Source organism: Callorhinus ursinus, unplaced genomic scaffold (assembly GCF_003265705.2).
Source record: "Callorhinus ursinus isolate GAN/ISIS: 27379988/994484 unplaced genomic scaffold, GSC_fseal_2.0 scaffold1, whole genome shotgun sequence".
Taxonomy (NCBI): domain Eukaryota; kingdom Metazoa; phylum Chordata; class Mammalia; order Carnivora; family Otariidae; genus Callorhinus; species Callorhinus ursinus.
This window is the reverse complement of record NW_027397063.1, coordinates 70068860-70088567: the sequence shown is the minus strand read 5'-3', so window position 1 is coordinate 70088567 and position 19708 is coordinate 70068860. Positions and strand designations below refer to the sequence as shown.

At 40.8% G+C, this 19708-nt stretch overlaps 1 protein-coding gene across 1 annotated transcript; it reads right to left on the bottom strand.

Moving 5' to 3' along the window:
- Positions 1–17954: 17954 nt before the first annotated feature.
- On the bottom strand, positions 17955–19440 carry SST (somatostatin). Its single transcript, XM_025869218.2, has 2 exons — positions 19184–19440; positions 17955–18333 (listed from the first exon to the last, which is right to left on the bottom strand). Exons 1-2 carry the CDS (start codon positions 19319–19321, stop codon positions 18121–18123), a joined length of 351 nt encoding a protein of 116 aa, XP_025725003.1. The 5' UTR covers positions 19322–19440; the 3' UTR covers positions 17955–18120.
- Between the last annotated feature and the right edge of the window lie 268 nt (positions 19441–19708).

The following is a 19708-nucleotide window of genomic DNA, read 5'->3' as shown; positions in this document are numbered from 1 at the left end:
AATCTCAGAGTCACCCTTGACTCATTCCTCTCCTTAAGGTCTTATGTCCAATTTGTCATCCAATCCTGTCATTTTTTTTCCTCCAAAATGTCTCTTGATTTATTCCCTCATGAGGCCAGGCCTCCAATTCTTACACAATCCAACCATCATTTTGGATCTCCCTGCCACCAGGTCACCTTGAATTCAACCAGTGAATGCTGGGATGGGCTTTGGAAGTGGCCTCCCCATCTGCTGGGACCTTTGCCTAGTCCCAGACCTATGCACTCACTCCTCTACCCCTGACCCTTTAAGAGGTGGCACTAATTTCACATCAAGTCCAACGTATCCAACTGACTTACAATTGGTTCTCCACCTCTTAAACTTTATTTCCCATTATTTACAATAAGTATGCCAATCAAATTGCTTTCCTACAGATCCTATCCAACAGGACCCCCTAGAAATTTGCCTGTGCTGGACATCATTCCTCGACCCACCCAAGTTCAACACAAGAGATGCCTGAGGGTAATGACTCTTATCTAATGCAGAGCTGATGACAAAATATAGTGCTCTGAGGTCAAACATGGCCGGATTCTTGTCCCAGCTCTGTCATAACCTCCCTGAGCCTCAGTGTAAAGTAGGGATAACAATAATACTTATTTCATAAGGTGGAAAGGATTAAATGAGAGAATCTGTGCTGTTGTTGTTTAAAGCCCAGTGCTCTTTTAATTATAGCATGCGGATTCTTAAATAGAAAAAGAAAAAATAAGCAAACAACAGCAACAAAAACTCCCAGGATTCCGAAACTTATCCAAGTTGCTGACACTGAAGAACCTCTTAGATTCAGGATATGTTAATTACTGATTGGTTCCTTATTTTTTTTTCCCTTACTGGTTCATTATTGACTCCACAGAGTCAATGAGAAGATACTCCTCTGCAAGCCCATACAGGGCTGGAGTAAACAGAACTCAAGGGTGGGTGGTTATCTTGTGAGTCTAATGACAGCAAAGTAGGGCAGCCAGTGATTTTATAACAACAAATTCTTGGAGCATAACAGGGTTATTCTGATATTAAAAATAAGAATCACTTTAATGATAGTCTCTGCAATGTGTCACCACATAATGCAAAAGAAAGATTATCTCATACTAAAATCTAGTAATTAACTCTGTCACTAACTAATTTTGACCTTAGTTTCAAAATCTGAAGGATAGAAGACAAGGCCCTCCATCCAATGGATTCTTCCATTTCAGTTTCTTCAGGCTTCCAATGCTGCAAGAACTATGAGAGAGAAAAAGAAGGAACAAGGGAGAGGGAGAAAGGGGGAAGAGAGAGATAGGTTGGCTTAGAGTTAAAAACTGTGTACAAGATTGAATTGAAGGCTAAGGTTTATTGAATTAGGTGAGGATAGTAATGACATGTGTAGAATGATCTTCCTTGTCATCTTAGAGCTGCTTTAAATCAGGACTTTCAACCATGACTTCTGCCTCCCCTGACTACTCCCCTCATAAGATTTGGTAACCACATTTTGGGGCTGCCTCATGAAAACTCTGGAAAACTCCAAGCTCTAGGATATCTCCTTTGTGTCAAAATATGAAGCTCCAGGCAGGGTCCCTGGCTCCAATCTTGAGCCAATCTGCCTACTTGAATCAAAAAGCTGGAAGCCAAAGCTGAGCCTATAGCCTCCACGATCCCTAGAGGCTAGAAGGAGTCTTGTGCTCCTCTGAATCAGAAACATTTGAGGGAGGCCAAAGTGTCTCTACTCCAAGAAATAGCCTAGGTTAACAGATTTTTAGCCTAGTTCTCTGGGAACCATTTCTTACCTGAGTCACAAAGAACACATGGGCTGAAGGCTTGCTTCGCGTCCAGACCTTGTTCTTCCCTTCAACATCCACCTTCTTTCTTTGATGGCAAGATGTGCCTGATGACATAAGAACCTTTGAAATCCCTCCCTTAAAGTCTGAGCTAGAACCTAGTCCTTAGTTCTTGGTATTGAGCCTCCAAAACTGAGGTTCTCTCCAGCATAAAGCATGGTCAGCCAAGGAGACTGAGGCCCATGTGGGCAGCCTGGAGAATGGGAGCAATAGGTAGGCAGAAGAGCAAGTTTGTGGCATGTGTCTAGTCCTTCTCCAGTGAAGCCTAAGAATTTAAGATACCTCGTGATCAATCTGGGGGCTTATGTCCCACAGAAGAGGAGCTCAGCAGAGTTTCCTATCTCCCTGTAAGTTCCATCTTTTCTGTCATTTCTGCCATCCATCCAGAAAGAATGGCAGTCTTTTCTGCCATCCAGAAAAAATGAAACGAGCAGCCTGTGCCTCAGGCCTTTCTCTTTAATGTTGCCATCAGAAACTAATAAAATGCATCAAGGTATTATTACTAATAAGTTCATTCTAAATCAGACTGGTATGGATGTCTGTGAATATGTTCACTTGTATTTAGGCAAAGAGAAATGTGTATTTGGTATAGATTGAGATAGAAACAAAAACCCAGATGCTAGAACCTGTGTGCCTAACTCCCAGGGCTGAAAATTTTTTTGTTTGTTTGTTTGTCCTTCAACCTAAAAAAAATACCAAGAGTAACAGGAGTGCTCTGTATTCGTTTCCTGTGTCTGCTGAGCAATTACCATGAACTTGAAGGCTTAAGAAAACACACATTTATTCTCTTATAGTTCTGGAAGTCAGAAGTCCAAAATCAGTTTCACTGGGTCAAATCGGGGTCTCAGAGAGTTAGTGTTCCTTCCAGTAGCTTAAGCTGTGTCTCAGCCTTTCCAGCTTTCGGAGCTGCATTCCTTGGCTCATGGCTCCTTCCTTCCTCTGCAAAGCCAGCAGCTTGGCACCTTGCTTCAGCATCCCTTTGCTTTCCTCTGTATCAAATCTTTCTCTGCCTCCCTCTTACAAGGACACATGTGATTACATTTAGGGCCCACCCAGACAATTCAGGATACTCTTCCTATCTCAATATCCTTAACTTAATTAAATCTGCAGAGTCTCTTTTGCTATACAAGAAAAAATTCACAGATTCCAAGGATTAGGACCTGGATTTCTTTGGGATGCATCCTAAGAAGTAGGAAAGAGTGATGAATCTGATACCTCCCAAAGTAAAATTAATCTGAGGGCTCACCAATGTGATCCTGGGTCAGAAAGCCGGCAGACCCTCTTCCCCAGAGCATCTCCAAAGCTTACCTAGCAGTGGGTAAGACTCTCATGGAGATCCAGCATAGCCAGTTGGCAAGCAGACACATTCCTCAGACCATGGCAATGAGCAGGTGGTAGCACTCCAAAGGTCTGTGCAGTGGGACCTCTCACTCCTGTATTTGAGAGTTTGTGCCCTTTCTGGAAAGCCCAGATCTGACGTTAAAGCCCCCTTCTAAACCTAGTGACAATTTCTGGACTTTCCTACTTCTGAACCTACCCTGGAAAGAGTGGAAAATAGCAAGCATGGTGCTATAACATGTTAGATGCTCTGCTCCTGTGCCTGGTTTTGAGCCAATGTCTCAGGGACAACCAAGGGCAGATGCAGGGGTGATCAGGGATTCCAGGGACTCCATCAGATCCTGAAGCAGGTGGATACCATCTTAGTGCTGGAGCCATGAAAATGACCTTCTGGAACATATTTGGAGGTTCCTGTGTTTCCCCGGGTAACTTCAATACAGAGCCACTTTTCTGAGCTAGTGCCATTTCCAGTAGAGACCCTTAGCCACAAGACCTCCAGAGCCCAGTCCCAGAATCAGGTAGACCAGACACAAAGGAAAGGCAAAAGAGGGCACACCTTTGAGTCTCAGCTCCCAGGCTGAGATGTCTTCTTCTTGCCTAGTAGATCCCATTTCTGTGGGCTCTCCACATTTGAGATCTGGACCCTCTGCCTTCACCCTGCCCAATACCCGTGTTCCCTCCAATGCTCAGGGAGCCTGAAAACTACCAGAGTCTGTGGTTGGTGATGGTATTCCTCCTCTCTACAAAGAGAGATGACCTTGCCCCTGAGGAGCTATGGTCCCCTCCCCAGTCCTAAAGGCATTTTTTTTTTTAACTCCCTTTATCCTTCCCAGTTGAATCTTCTCACTCCTGAAAGTCTAATATTCTGGGTGCTGGGGTTGCATTTAAATCAAGACTTCTGACTGGTTTATTGGGTCCAGCATTTTAATTGCCTTCCTTTCCTATTATTTGATGGCTTCTTTTTATTTAATGACTTCCAAGGGCTCCCATGGCACCCAGATTATGTAAGTGTCGGGGCTGGGATAAATGATGCCAGTAGCTTTACGGCCCAGAAGGAAAACATTTAAAGTGAATTTAATTTCATTCTCTTTTTATTCTACCACCCAAAGACTCCAGGAAAATGATGTGAAAATTTTCTGTTTTTCTTGTTCGGCAACAAGGGGAGAATTTGCAAACGGAAAAGCTTTTTTCTAATATCAGTTTATTTATTTTTTTGTAAAAGGTACTCAGAGTATGGAGTGAGTCTGCATAGCCATTTCTTTGTTGTTCTCAATTTGAACATTCCAACGTGATTGCTTTTAAATGCATCTCCAGGGCTTCAGCTATTTTTAATTAGTGAGGCTTCCTTTTCTTTTGTCTTTTCCCCTTCCTTCCTTTCTTTCTTTTCTTTATTGTTATCACTCCAGTTGATTTGTTTTCCATCCTCACGCTCCTCCACCAGTCCCTGCCTCCTCACTTAACTCATCTGTCTCCCTGTCATATCCACCCATGGTTTTATTGAAGCTGGTAAACCTCTGCATTATCTGTGTCTCTAAAGATAAGGTCCTCCGGTTTTTCCTCACTGCCCCTCATCACCTCTCATCCTCATGCTTAGGAACAGAATTGAAAGTTGACGAGGATATGTCTTTTCTGCAGTGAGGAAAAACTCAATATGCTGTGCTACAAAAAAGAATCATAAAATTAGAGGTGGAAGACTAAACATTTTAGCCTCTCTGCAATTTTACAGGGAAGGAAACTGAGGCCCAGCCCGGCTAAAGTCACAGGCACTCTTGAAGTCCGAGCTGGCCTCAAGGGGGTGCCCACCGGGAGAGGCCAGCAGGGCTGCCACCCAGGCACCCAGGGCACCCAGTCCACTGCTAACGGGGGCAGGGCGGCAACGACCATACACCTGTTCTGGAGCTTGGGTCATCCCCCGGACCCCCACCTCTGCTTCCAGGAAGGTTTAGTGGTGACTCTGGAATTTCTCTGCCAGAGCCCTATTGTGGTGTTCCGCAGTTGAAAAGGGGCAGGATTGAAAGTGAAAAAAAGTCAGTTCTAGTCTGACCTTTGACACTGATCAGCTGTATAAAGTTGGATGAGTCATTTCGGTCTCCAAATTTCAGATTCCTCTTTGTGAAATGGAAATAAAATCTACCTGGTCTAACAGCATAAGGAATACAGTCAGTGACTTGTCATAGCGATGCAGCGGGACGGTTGGCAGCTACACATGCGGTGAACACAACATAATGTGTAAGCTTGTCAAATCACTAAGGGGTACACCTGAAACGAACCTAACATTGTGTGTCAACTATACCAAACAAACAGAAACAAATCTACCTGGCCTATAGCACAGGATGGTGATAAATTCTCTCCCTAGTAATTCTTTATTCTTGCTTCCAAGATACCCATCTTTTCTGGTTTCCTCACCTCCATGCCCATTCCTTTCAACCTCTTCTCTGAGGTTTTCCTTTCATTCCCTCTTGCTATGGGCTCCCCTCCGAAGACTGGCTAGGCTGGCCCCACTTCTCTGACTCTGCATACTTTTCCAGAAAATTTCACCTCTTGGTGTCAATTACCATCCATGAGTTATGATTCCCAAATCTTATCTCCAACCCAGAGCTCCCTCCTGAGGGGAATATCTGTCTTCTAATTTGCTATTCCCCCTCAGGTGGTCCTCAACACCTTCCTTAGCTCCACATGCCCACCACCAACCTATTATGCTTCCCCTAAGCTTATCTTCCTCTGTTGTTTCTCTTGGTGACTGGCACCTCTGCTACTCTGTTATTCCATCAAAAAAGTTGTAATCATGTTAGCTTCCTCCTTAATCCCCAACCACATTGACTAGGCTGCAATACTCTCTTCTGTCTTTCTCCTGAATTTCTTTCTATTTCATACCATTTTATCCATCCTCACTGCCTAGTCAAGGTTCTGATTGTCTCTTACCTAGACTATTTTCACTACCTCTAACTTGTCTTCTCTTCTTTCAGTTTATTCCTTACCAATTCGTCTTCTACATCACTGCCACACTTAACTACACCAAACACAGTTCTGATCATACTCTCAGAATGTGTAAAAGTCCCTCATCATCTAAAAAAAACACACAAAAAAAACACATTGTGAAACTCTTTCACAATGTTCTTCATGCCAACTCTCCAAGCTCCTTTATCTCCCCTTCTCCACTAATACACACACACACACACACACACACACACACACACACAACTCCACACTATACCACTCTTTGGCACTACCAAAAATCTTTTTTTTTTTAAGATTTTATTTATTTATTTGAGAGAAAGAGTGAGCAGGACAGAGAAGAAGCCAGGGGAAAGGCAGAGGGAGAAGCAGACTCCCCATTGAGCAGGGAGCCCGAAGGTGCAGGGCTCGATCCCAGGACCCTGTGATCATGACCTGAGCCGAAGGGGCAGGATTGAAAGTGAAAAACCAACTGGCTCAACCAACTGAGCCACCAGGTGCCCCACACTACCAAAATTCTTAACTCTCATTAGAGGTCTCAGATAGGCTTGTAGCAGACCCCCTTTGGATTCTCTTTGCAGTCTTCAAGCTGTTTTCTTTGATGCTTTCACCCATAGTGGAGAGCGTTGGAAACCATCTTTGTACCACTTGATCTTCCCATTCTGGTCATGTTGATAGGGCTGGCATAGATTCTGAACCCAAGCTTGGCCAGGTTTTTATTCTCCACTAAGATTTTTAGAATTCAGATAGAGCGCTATAAATTATAGAGACCTACGGTTTGGCAGGTTCCTTTTCTGTTTTTGTTCAATCCCATTATGTGCTTGGCAGTAATCTGTCTTGGCACTCTGGGATGCCCATGGCGCCTGGTCAGACATTTCCATTCTTGTTTAAGCAAGATGAAATGAATTTCTTTTACTTGTACATTAAATGAGTCTAAGTCACTGATCAATGTGTTGAACATCAGCTTTTCCTCTGACTAAATCATCCTCCAACTCTTTTTGTCATATGAATTTTTACTCATCCTCGGGACCTAGCTCTTCTGCAAAGCCTTCAGTACTCTTATAGACAAATTTACGTACTCCTGCTTGTGAGCTGTCCCTGTATTCACTATCACATTTAGTCATAACTATGTTTTTAAGATTGTTTTGCGCATAAGCTCACAAGCTCCTGAGGGCAGGAACTATGTCGTATTCATAGGTATATCTCTGTCACTAGGGGAGAGCTTCACACATGGAAGACACTCACTACATTTATCTTTAATCAGTGAACCAATACTTACGAAAAGTGCTCTGTAAACTCTTAAGGTCTATGCCCCTATTAGATGGAAATTTCAAAAGACAGCTATTTTCTTCCTATATAAAACAAAGGCCTTCCTTTTAATCTAATCACTAGATGATCCCATAGGTCATCTCTCAGTCCTAAACTTCTGATTATTGCTTTGTCCTGAATGTTATATTCATCATAGATATTATCAAGTGAGCAACTTTGTGTAAAAATTAAGACAAACGCAAGAGGAAGGAAAGGGACTGAAATAGCTAGCAATTTAGAGAAATAAAAGACTACATGTTAATTGATCAGCCTTCCAAACAGCTCTCTTTTATTTGAAGTAACTTTAAGGTTGACTTATCAAAAATATTTTGACAGCCTACTTCAACATTTAATTTTCATTTTAGATTTGCAGGGTATGGCAAAAACCTTTATTTTCACCCCTGAAAATGTTTCTTAGTTTCTGAAAGAAATTGAAAAATTCTCACATACCATCTCAAAACAGAACTCATTTACCCTCCATCCATCTCAGAGAAAGACTTGTCTCCCTGCATCAACCACTCCAGAAAAGTATGAACAAGCAGTAGCCTGAACTGTTCTTTGAGCCCCAAGGAAAATTCAGATCAGAGTAATACATCTTGGAACTGATCCATCATTCTTGAAACACATTCTGCATTTTCCTGCCTCCGTGTTTTTGCTGTCTATCCCCTCAACTTGGAACAACACTCACGTGCCTCTGCTCCACCATCTATGAAAAGTTCAGCTCCTGTAATTAGTTCTATAGTTAACGTATGTCTGACTGATACCTATAAGTATTTTTGGAAAGATGGTGCAGTGAGTACGGGTAAAAAAATCAGGAGAACCAAGCTTTAATCCTGAGTGTAACATTGGATATGACACTTATCCTCCTTAAACCTCACTTTTGTCATTTATAAAAAAAATAAGGCCTCAGTGTTTGGGGTAATGTCTTCCCATGGTTTGGTGACAGTAATGGAACCAAAAAGCCCCTGCAGATTACCTTTCATTTCAACCAACAGCTAATCAATGTAGGCAATGTACTATGAGGCAAAGTCCATTGAAAAAGAGAAAGGAATTGATTCGTTTATCCCTGTAGTTAAAATCCTTGTTTCCTAGACCTTTAGAATACTTTTTAAAAAACTAATGGTGTACTGTATGTTGGCTAGCAGAATACAAGAAAAAAAAGAATACTTAAAAAAAGGTTTTATTTATTTATTTGAGAGAGAAAGAGAGTGAGCGGGAAAGAGAGAGAGAGAGCGCATGCACAGGCAGTGGGGAGGGGGAGAGGGAGAGGGAGAAGCAGACTCGGCACCGAGCAGGGAGCCTGACCTGGGGCTTGATCCCAAGACTCTGGGATCATGACCTGAGCTGAAGGCAGACGCTTAACTGACTGAGCCACCCAGGCACCCCTTTAGAATACTTTCTTACTCTCAGAAAAGAAAAACAAAAAATAGACCACACTCAAGTTTGTGCAGGGATGGGTAAAAGAATTGGGGTACATGTCACATGCAAAAGGAAAAAAAGGGGGAGGAGGAAGAATTGAGGTGGCTAGGAGGGAGAAGTGAGTATGTGGGTATAGTGAGGGGACCAAAGCATGGGTTTCCTTGCAAGAATTTAGAGGCCTTTCTTTGAAGCAGTGATTAGACTTGCTCTCTCTAGCCCCATCAGACTTGCTCTGTCTAGTCCCTCAGGAGGCAGTAAGTCCTTCATCACTAGAGGAACTTAAACAGAGTATGGATGACTTGTGGATAGGTATATAGTAGAGCAAGTTCAAGTATTGAATGATCGGTTAGCACAGAGCCTCTAGGACAAGTTCAAGTTCTGAAGGATGGATTAGCACATAGCCAGAGAATGGATTAGCACATAGCCAGAGCACATAGCCAGGCCAGAATCAGAAGGGCATTGGTGAATAACCAGGAGGTGGTCAGGATTGTTATAGTCACGAAATCCACCAGGTATAAGTTTACCAGACTCCCAAAGTGGGATAGCAGGTAAAACAGCCTTGGGCTATAATAGCCCCAGTGAGCAACCCAGACAGGTAAAGCCTTTGCTATTTAATCCCCTAGGTCAGTCTCTTGATTCATCTCCTTCCAGATAGAATATTAAATAGCATATTTCAGCTTTTTAAAAATAGTGTCTGATTTGTTCAGTTGTCTGTCTCCGCAGGACTACCTAAAGGGAAGGTACACTAATAGGAATCAAGGGAGTTTAAAACACCTGGTGAGGTGCAGAGTATTCTCTTTATAGACAATTTCCAAAGAAGCAATTTCAGTGCAGCCAAATCTTGATGGGGTGAATAAGGACAGAGAAGGCAATAAGTAGATGGAGACTTCATTATACATACAAATTTTTAAATGTAGCAGATTATAATGTAAAAGTTGCTCAGAAGCATGGAATTCTCATAGCTAAATGAAAGGGACTAGGAGACCAGCAGAATTATTTTGCTTTTAACTTTTTTCTTTGGCAAAGAGAGATCACCCAGTCTCATAGCACTGAGAAAGATCTAAAGACATTCACAGCTTCCCTCCCCTGCACAAATTTGAAAAAACCTAAATGTTTATCAAAGGGGAATGCATAAATAATTCTGATATATTTGTACAATGAAATAGTATGCAGAAGTTAAAATGACTGAAAAATATAAATGGTGAGATTCCAAATATGTGTAAGCTATTATTCATAAAGATGTTTAAAGCACAAAGCACATATTATTTATGATTGCCTACATAGATGGTAAAAATATAAAGCCATGGGCAGGAAGAGTAAACACTGAACTGATGATAGTGTTTACCTCTAAAAGGAGAGAGAGGAAAGAGAACATAACTGGGAAAGAAATAAAAAGGAACTTCAACTTTATTTGTGAATTTATTTGATAAAAATGTTGGAATGAAATTTTAAAATTAAAAAATTAAATATCACCTTCATCATGGTGACTTGCCTAATACATTCAAGCCCCTTTTTTCCTTATTGGTTCTCAAAATTTAGTGTGCATCAGAATCACCTGGAGGGCTTGTTAAAACAGATTTTTGGACCCACTCCCTAAATTTCTGACTCAGTATACCTGGGGTTGAGTCCAGGAGTTGCATTTCTGACAAGTTACCAGGTAATTCTAACGTTGTTGGTCCAGGGCCACATTTTGAGAACCAATGCCTCATCATATAGTTACTTACTAGTGAATATGCATTCAGACTTCAAAGTGCCTAAGGATGGAGATTTTAGCTTAATCTTTATAGCGTCCACCTAGCAAATAAACCATCAATAAATATTTGTAAACTGAAAGAACTCATCATTTAAAAAACTACGCACACACACACACGCACACACACATTCTGCAGTATGATATCTACTCAACAGCATGCAAAATAAATAATACATTAATGGTAATAACTTGGCAATTTTAGAAAAGCAAATAAAATGTTACCTGGGATGGTAGACCCTCCCCTCAGGGAAGGCCTCAAGGTACAGCCAACAGTGTTCTCATCCCGAGCAGGTTGAACTCCTCAAGTCAAAGAACTTGAGGAGTTCCTAGGGAAGCCCAAAGTCAAGAGAGTGGACAAAAACAAGGACACTAGATCAGAACACTACAGTGATTTTGTCATGTAATATCCACTCGTTCACCCCCTACTTATGGTCTATTAGAAGAGCCAGAGGCTCTCTCCAGCAAGACTGAATGGGAAGCCTCACAAAGAACTCTGTGAAGCTCATGAAGGCTCTTCTCAGTAGGCCAGAGATGACAGTGAGAACTCTACCCATAAAACGCACTCCCTGAATCCAGTGGCTAGGATGAGATCCTGAGATGTAAGGGGCCAAGCGGTGGGGCTTTATCACCAGAGATGAGGTAGGTGTGCTTACTATAACAAGCAGCAGAGTGAGAGCAGAAATCAAGAAAATTTGATCGACAGAGGTCTTTAGCATTGTTTAATTGATCAGAGTGTCCCTAAGACTGAAATGGTTGGGCAGCTTTACTTGATTCTTCAGAGGAGCTAGGCTTAATTTTAAGCTCTGTTATGTAAGTTATCTGTGGCTTTGGGCAAGTTACTCAAATACTTTGAACATCAGTTTTTATATTTGTAAAAAACCAGAGGCATAAATTTTTGCCCTAATGCCTAGCTTATAATTGTAAAATGTGTGAATATTTAATAACATTTGTAGAACACTTTAATAAATTGGAAAGCTATTAAACAAATGTAAGCAACTCTCATCTTTATTACCAACAGTATTTGTAAAGAAGCGGGTATAGGCCTGTGACATAATGGGGTTTCAAGAAGACACAGTCTAGTAGAGTCTAACCTTTTTCCTCTCAGAACTTTTATTTTAATAGGGAAGCTAAAATAATCATAAATGCATAAATAGCTACAGATATATAAACAAAGACATAACCATGGAATCATATAAGTGTGCATGCCTGCACGCATGTGCGCACACACACACACACACACACACACTGCTAACAATATGAGGTAGCACTAATGTATATATAAGAAAGCTCTTGGTTAAAGTAAAGGAAAACCAAACTCCTTTTTAATAATTAAGAGAATTTATTAGATCATACATATGATAAGTAAAGTAAAATGTTGTTGTTTTTGTAATTGTTTGGGATAAGTTTCTTACTATACTTCGTCAAAGCCACCAACGACCCAGTGTCCTTACATCACTCCACTGTGCCTTCTGCAGCCCAGACCTTCAGACAACACTGCCAGTCTCAATGTGATTGACAAAGCTTTCACCCTTCTTTATCTACAATCAGCAAGAAAGAGATATCCCAATAGCGCCCAAAAGAGTCTTAAGGTTTACTGTGATTGAGCATGTGCCCAGCCATGTGCCAATGTCTAGGGCCAGGGGATGGTATATACCAAATGACTTAATCCATTCTAGTATCAACATGGGTCTGGAAGTAGAGTTGATCTTGTCCAGCAATTTGGCTGAGAATGCCCAGGAGACAGTCCACCAAAATAGTTCAGGATGCTACTGTCAGGGAGGGAAGAGGTATCAGAGAAGGACTGGGAGGAGAAAGGAAGAGAAGGACAGAAACAGCAACATCAGGAATCTGCCCCCTGCAATGACAAACAGGAGATTCATAAATAATGTGTTTTGGTAAATCACATCAGAGGAAAAGCATGAGAGCCAGGAAGCTCCAGAAGATACTGTGAGGGTTACAGACCTTGAGTGGTCTTATGAGTACATCATGCTATTCCATGTATAATAACAAACAAAACTGATGATGACGAAGATGTTGTGGAGAAGTCTGGTAAAATCATTGCCTTCTGTCCTTGTTTTGGGGAGTGAGTGGGAGAATGTTGATGGACAACAAGGAAGGAAGAGCTATGTTCTAGTTTAAATTTGTAAATCTTGACTTTCTTAATGTGTTTTTGTAGTCAATAAATTTATGCCAGGGACAGCAATTCTAGGGTAGTTTAATGCATTCCTTCCTAAAGTGTGCCATCTGACCTTAATGTAGCATTGGAACTGAAAATGTACTTTTATATTTTTTATACAAGAAAGATATAATTAACCAGCAATTAACTGGGAACGCATTATCTTTCTTAACTACTTGAACTCTACTTTAAAAGCCTGAATTTCTTTGAAATATTGCTTATTTTAATAGAACTATTTCATATCTGGATAACAATTTCACCATCTTAATGGACCCGATTCTAGGGACGTGTGAAACATAGGGAAGAGAGTATTTACATGACCTAGAATATTTATCTGAGACCTTGAGAGCTGTATCAGCTTCAGTGGCATAAAAGCCTACTTAGCAAAAGTTGACCTCATTTGTACATTTCAATGAAATTTTTTAGGTCTGCAAATCCCAGCCTCAAGACCATTTTTCACAGGATATACATACAAGAATAGAGGCAGGAAGATATGGTCACTACCCAGTCATAAGTGAGGCAGATTCCATGGCCTATAGAATAAAGGCCAAGACTAATAGATTTGTAATTGCTTCAGGCGAAAAATGCCCACGCCTGAGTTGTACTGAAACCTGTGTGTGAGGAATTGAACGGGAAGGGTGAATAAAGCTGAGATTATGAATTTCTTTTGTCTATTTATTCACTTAGCAAAACTACATCGATGATATTAAGACGTGTGAAAAGAAAGATTACAAACAGTTCCTTGGAAATAGTGCCCCTAATCAGGTCACAAAACCAAACCTCAACCCCAGAGCCTAAATCCATTTCTCCTCTGACAAAAACAAAGAAGTAATACTCATGTGTGTTGTATACAGAAGAGCTAAATTAAGATGGTCTGGAGTGATCTGCTCTTAATTTGCCCAGCAACTCACAATTTCCCTGTTACTCACTTCTTTCCCCCAAGATACAGTGGGGAGAGCACTGGATTGGAAATCAGACAACCTGGTTCCAACTCAACCCCACACCAGCTGGTGACATCTTTGGGCAAGTTACTTAAACTCTCTGATTCTCAGCCTCTTCATACATTAAAGAGTATTAACACTTTTAAAGCCAACTCAGATCATGTTGCAAAAGTGTGTCTTAGATCATTATACCTATAATTTATTTATTCCGTCTAGAATAAAAGCATTTAGACTTTCAAACCATAATTTAAAAACTAATAAGAAGAATAACTTAAAGAAAGAAAAGAGGGAGTTGCTGACACCTTTCTTCTTTCCCAGTTCTCTATGTGAACTTCCATTATAGCATTTGGTCTTTTTTTTTTTTTTTTAAGATTTTATTTATTTGTTTGACAGAGAGAGACAGCAAGAGAGGGAACACAAGCAGGGGGAGCAGGAGAGGGAGAAGCAGGCTTCCCACGGAGCAGGGAGCCCAATGCGGGGCTCGATCCCAGGACCCTGGGATCATGACCTGTGCTGAAGGCAGACGCTTAATGACTGAGCCACCCAGGTGCCCCAGCATTTGGTCATTTTTAGTGACTATGTCTTACCTACTAGACTCAGTTCCTGAAAGCAGGGACCTCATCATACAAATTCTTTCCCAGTCTCCAGCAAGTTCTTGACACTGAGGCACATTCTAGGTAATGAAAAACTGTACTTCTGGGATCAAAGCACTCATTTTCACTCCTAAAGAATTTGGGGTGGTCACTGAGGTATTTGCTGCCTAATCTGGTAGGTGTGGCTCCTGACTTCTCTGAAGACTACCTCTCCAGGCACAATTCCATGTCCTTGGTGTGAGTGAGAGTCCTGCCGTTTGCTGGGACAGCCTTGGCATCTCCATTCCAAGACAGAATCATTGTTTGCTTCCTGTGTCTAATTAAGTGAAAGACTATCTCCTTTGAGTTTTCTTTCCTCTTAATCAATATCTTTAACTGTTTCTTCCTATGTCTTTCTATAATTATAGGAAGCTATTTTGTATCAATTGCCTTGTTCTCTCTCAGATGCAGACCTGCTGTGTAGTGGAAGGTGAAGAAATTTCAGGGACAAAATTAGCATTCACATCAGAAACACACCAATTATCTAGAAGTGCAGATTACTTAGGGGCAGTGTAGTAGAATAAGAGGTAAGAGAGGGAGAATTTAGGCTTTGCCCCATCTCTGGCCCATGTCTGCATCTTTGTTACTCCCTGGGTATCTTGGGTACATAGCTTCACCTCTCCTTATGTCAGCCTTCAATAAAACGAATAGTGAGGACCAGATGACCTTTGAGCCCTCTTCCATGTCTGAGATTTGGTATTAAAGGTATATTTTATGTCACTATAAAATAGAGTTATCTGTATATTGAGAATAGTTTGAGCCAAGGCCAAGAAAATTGGTCCTGCATTAGGGTCAAAAATGAATCTTCATGATCTTGAAATAACAAATGTGAAAGAAGTGTTAGTCAGTCTTATTCTCTGTAAATGTAAGCCCCATGGTAGGTTGATGGTAAAGCAGCCTTACTGGGGAACTTTGTAAGATGGTTAAAGAAAACTGAACTGATTGAAACTTCCAAAATGGGTGAGTCTGCTAATCACATGCTACCATGGCTATTAAAATCAAAACCACGTGCTGTATCTTTCCGGTGTTACACCAGCATCACATAGAATAGCCACTAATGTCACTTTCCCCTGCCAACTAAAGCATTAAGAAAGAATGTTGTCACCTAGTAAATAGAGATTTGTGTCACTTAAGACTACTCATGGACCATTTATTCTTTAATGAACACTGACAACCTACTATGTACAAAACACTCTATGAGATACTGAGTGAACTATACCTATGAATTAGACATACATCTACTCACTGGAACTTTACACACAAATATTTATTCTCTTATATACATTCATACAGCTATGATAAAGGGTAGGAAGAGAGAAATAAGCACAATGGAAGAGATGCAAATTAAGTACTCAGAGAAGGGAGCTATCCCAGTTGAGGGTATAAAGAAAGAATTTTATGAAGCAAGAAGAATATAAAATAAGTCTTGATGGTTGGGTTACATTTGGACCTGTGGAAATGACAAGACACAGCAAAGGCAAATAAAGAGGCACTAGGAAGCATAGCACAGTGACAACAAAATTAGCATCACTAACATTCAATGCTTACCAGCTACCTACTATGTACTATGAACTTTCAATACATGGTCTTTTGGTTCTTCATAACTCTAAGGAATTGATTCCATTAGTATGCCTATTTTTAGATGGGGAAACTAAGGTCCAGAAAAGAAGAGTACCTTACTCAAGCCCTCCCATTATTAGAAGTAGCAGGTTGTTGAGGATTGCTGAAGTCTGTGGTTGTGGCAGGGAGGAAGGAAATTATAATCTAAATGGTTCATTTGTGGCTAGATGATAAACAGGCTGGAATGTTAGACTCTTTCAGTGAAACAAACTTAGGAAGAATGCAAATGAACTAAATAGGAAGTAAAAAATAAAAGCTTCCATATATTTAAAAAAAGAGCTATGCCCTGTATATTAATTAAAATGTAAAAACTCAGTACCTCTCTGGCTCTTTTGTCAGTGTTGAAGCACAGAATGTCTCTCACATCCAGAAGGGATATGTCTCTCCTTCCCAGTACAACCCTCCACTTGTGAAGGTAGGAAAATTGAGGCTGAAAGATAATTAACCTTGATCAAATGCTCCATTCAATTTAGGCCTTAAATAAAGAATAAATGTATATGTGGGCTCATGATTGCATAATTCTTGCCAATTATTTTCATACTGCTATTGGGAATTGACAACTAAAGATGATACTAAAAAGTTAAGATCCCCAGGTACTCATACAATCTATGCACTGCAAAGAAAACAATTAAGTTGTGTTCTCTTCTGTGCTTTAATCATAATAATGTGATTCTATTACTTCACCGAGTTGATTGGTAACCAGATGTACATAAGGCATTTAACACAGAGAGATCCCCTAACTGGACACTCATTAATTCCCTCTTAAATGTCTTGTAAATAAAAGATGCACCAGAACCTCAAAGGGTCTTCTGTTTTCACAGAGATTAATGAAGTGGCTTGGATTTTCTCTTGTTTGATCAGCTGTTCAGGAATTAATTCTACTAAGCCACATTCATATTAAAATGTATATTATCTAACACAAATATTTTCTATAAAATATGAAGTCCCTCATGGATGTTTGTATGCTGCCATCAGTAAGCTCACACTATGGGAATCTATATTGAGTTTATGTATTTATATTGGGTTTATTGTTCTACTGCAGCTATTCAGAAATACAGTCAATAGTTAAAACATACATCCCCAAAGGGACATCTATTGAGAGTCTCTGTGAGTTAAATTAGCAATGTTTTAATCTCTATCTTGAGCGGTACCATTCAGTATGTCTTTATAATGTTAACAATAATAGCTAGCATGTATTGAGTGCTTTTATTACAGCTTGCATTTTTATTTGATGCTTTCTCTGATCAAATCAAAAGGCTTGAGATCTCTTCTTCAATTATTCTACAATTATGATATTGTGCTCCAATACGTTTAATGTATAACATTCACTGAGTAAACCAACATACATGTTTTTTGCAACCCATACTACTCTACCTGGAAACTTAGAACAAAAGTAATATTTTCCCCTGAGAAAAAAATTTAAGAGCTTACTTTTAAAACATGGGCAGTCTTTTAGCCTTGTTCAGTTATAGAGAGGATTGTCAGTGGTGTTTCTGTAGATAAATATCCACAAATAAGAAACAATTTTTAAAGACTCAAAACTTCATTTTCGCTATTTAAGCCAGCTTCTTTCCTTCGGTTTCTAAATGATTTTTTCCTTCCATTTTTCATATATTTTACATTTAGCCTGGTGGATGGTTGGACATTTCAGCCTGTTTACCCACTTACCCATAAATACTCATTTCAATATCTAATTTTAAGTGTATTTAATATGTAATTGATATTTGTGTCAGCCTTTCCCGATAATTACCATTGGATTAAGTTAGAATTCATAGAGTTGTTTGAAATTATTTCAGATTGAAATGACCCAAACTGTAAGTGTTTCCATTTAGGACAGAACCTTTATTACCACAGGGAATTTTAAATAGTATGTCTGTGAGATTTGGAGTGCCTATCTCAAGTAACTGGACTGAAATCACAACTGAAGCTAATCCCATATTATTGAACAAAAAGATACACAATGAGAAATCAAATTATTGTTTTTCATAATTTCACCATAATTTTATTTTTTATTTACAGTCTTCAGTTTCTAATGCAAGGGTCTTGCTGAGGATTGGGGGATTAGGGATGAGGGATGAAGTTTGGAGGAAAGGAATCAGAGGTCTTATATGGACAACCATAATTAATAAAGCTAACAGGATGTGAAAGTCTTCCAGAAGAAATTCTTGCAGCCAGCTTTGCGTTCTCTTGGTGCCATGGCAGGGTTTGAGTTAGCAGATCTCTGCAGTTCCAGCCTCATTTCATCCTGCTCAGCAGCCTGGGACAAATCTTCAGGTTCCAGGGCATCGTTCTCTGTCTGGTTGGGTTCAGACAGCAGCTCCGCCAAGAAGTACTTGGCCAGTTCCTGTAGAGGGTAGGAGGGGCAGAGAGAGGGAGGATGACGATGACGATGATGGAGAAAAAGAAATGAAAAAGCCTTTTTCCAAATTGGAAAGCAGATTCAGCTACACCCCAAACCCAATTTTCATAGCTGTGCACTTTTGTCACACTTAAAATCAGTTGAGGATATAAAAATAAGGGTAGTTGCTGTAATCATCAAGTTACACAGAGAGGCTTGAAAAACTCAAATGTTTCTGCAAGTTTCCTGCCTCTATAGATTTAACACACACATACACGCAAAAATAGTAGATTGTTAATACAGTTTTGCAAAGATAAAACCGTGCCAACAGTTTGTTTAATCCAGTTTCAACTTCCAGCTCATGAGCTACACACTGGAATTGTTCTTACCGTTTTTGCTAAGTTAATTCTGGGGAACCAGACCTTTCACAGTCTTAAACATACTGTGCTCTGTCTGTAGAGTGCCCTTTAGCAGCATGGGAGGGAGGTACTGCTCAGGAAGATAGCCTTCAGAGGTCCACGCTTTCAGCACCTGGGCCAGCACCTCCGCGTTCAACACGGGGGAATGAATGCCTCATCCCTTAGTGCTCAGCTACCCGGGTCTTGGGATTTTCTTGAATGCCAAAGAACTTACCTGAACTGTGACCGACTGCGCTGATCAGAAAAAATAAAAGAGGTGAGAGGAGATTCTGGACTTTGAAAGTTTTCCTGAGAGCTTTGGGAGCGGAGGGACCCAGAAAAGCACTGAAAGTCTTCAGGAGCACCTCCTAAATCCACCCAAAGGGGTAATGTAAAGGCTAAGAGAAGATTGAGGGATTCGGGAGAGGGAAAAGAAGACGTCGGGGAAGTCTCCTTACCTGCTTCCCCGCGGCAGCAGCCAGGGACTTCTGCAGAAACTGACGGAGTCGGGGATCCGAGGGCGCGCCGGTGACACCGCCCAGAGCCAGGACGATGGACAGCGCGGCCAGCGCGCACTGGAGGCGGCAAGACAGCATCTCGGCGGCGCCGGGGAAGCCGAGCGAGAGGACGGTTGGTCAAACTCTAGGAGAGGATCCGCAGGCAGCAGCGATAGCTCTGAAACTCGCGACGCCTAAAGCGGCTTGTGTGCTCTCCACCGGCTCCCCGCTTTTTAAACTCTCTCTCTGACGTCAGACTAGGAGGCGCCCCCAGATCTCACCAGCGCTTTTACGCACCATTACCCTCGTGAAATCAATCACAGAAGTAAGAGGAGGCTACACAATCCAAAGTGGTTTACTTAAAAAAAAAAAAATCATAATCCTGCACTGGCACAAGCCCACATGATTTTACACATACCACAGTATCTATACAATCTTTTATATTCGGTCACTGCTGTGCACACGCACATTCCATGATTTCACTCA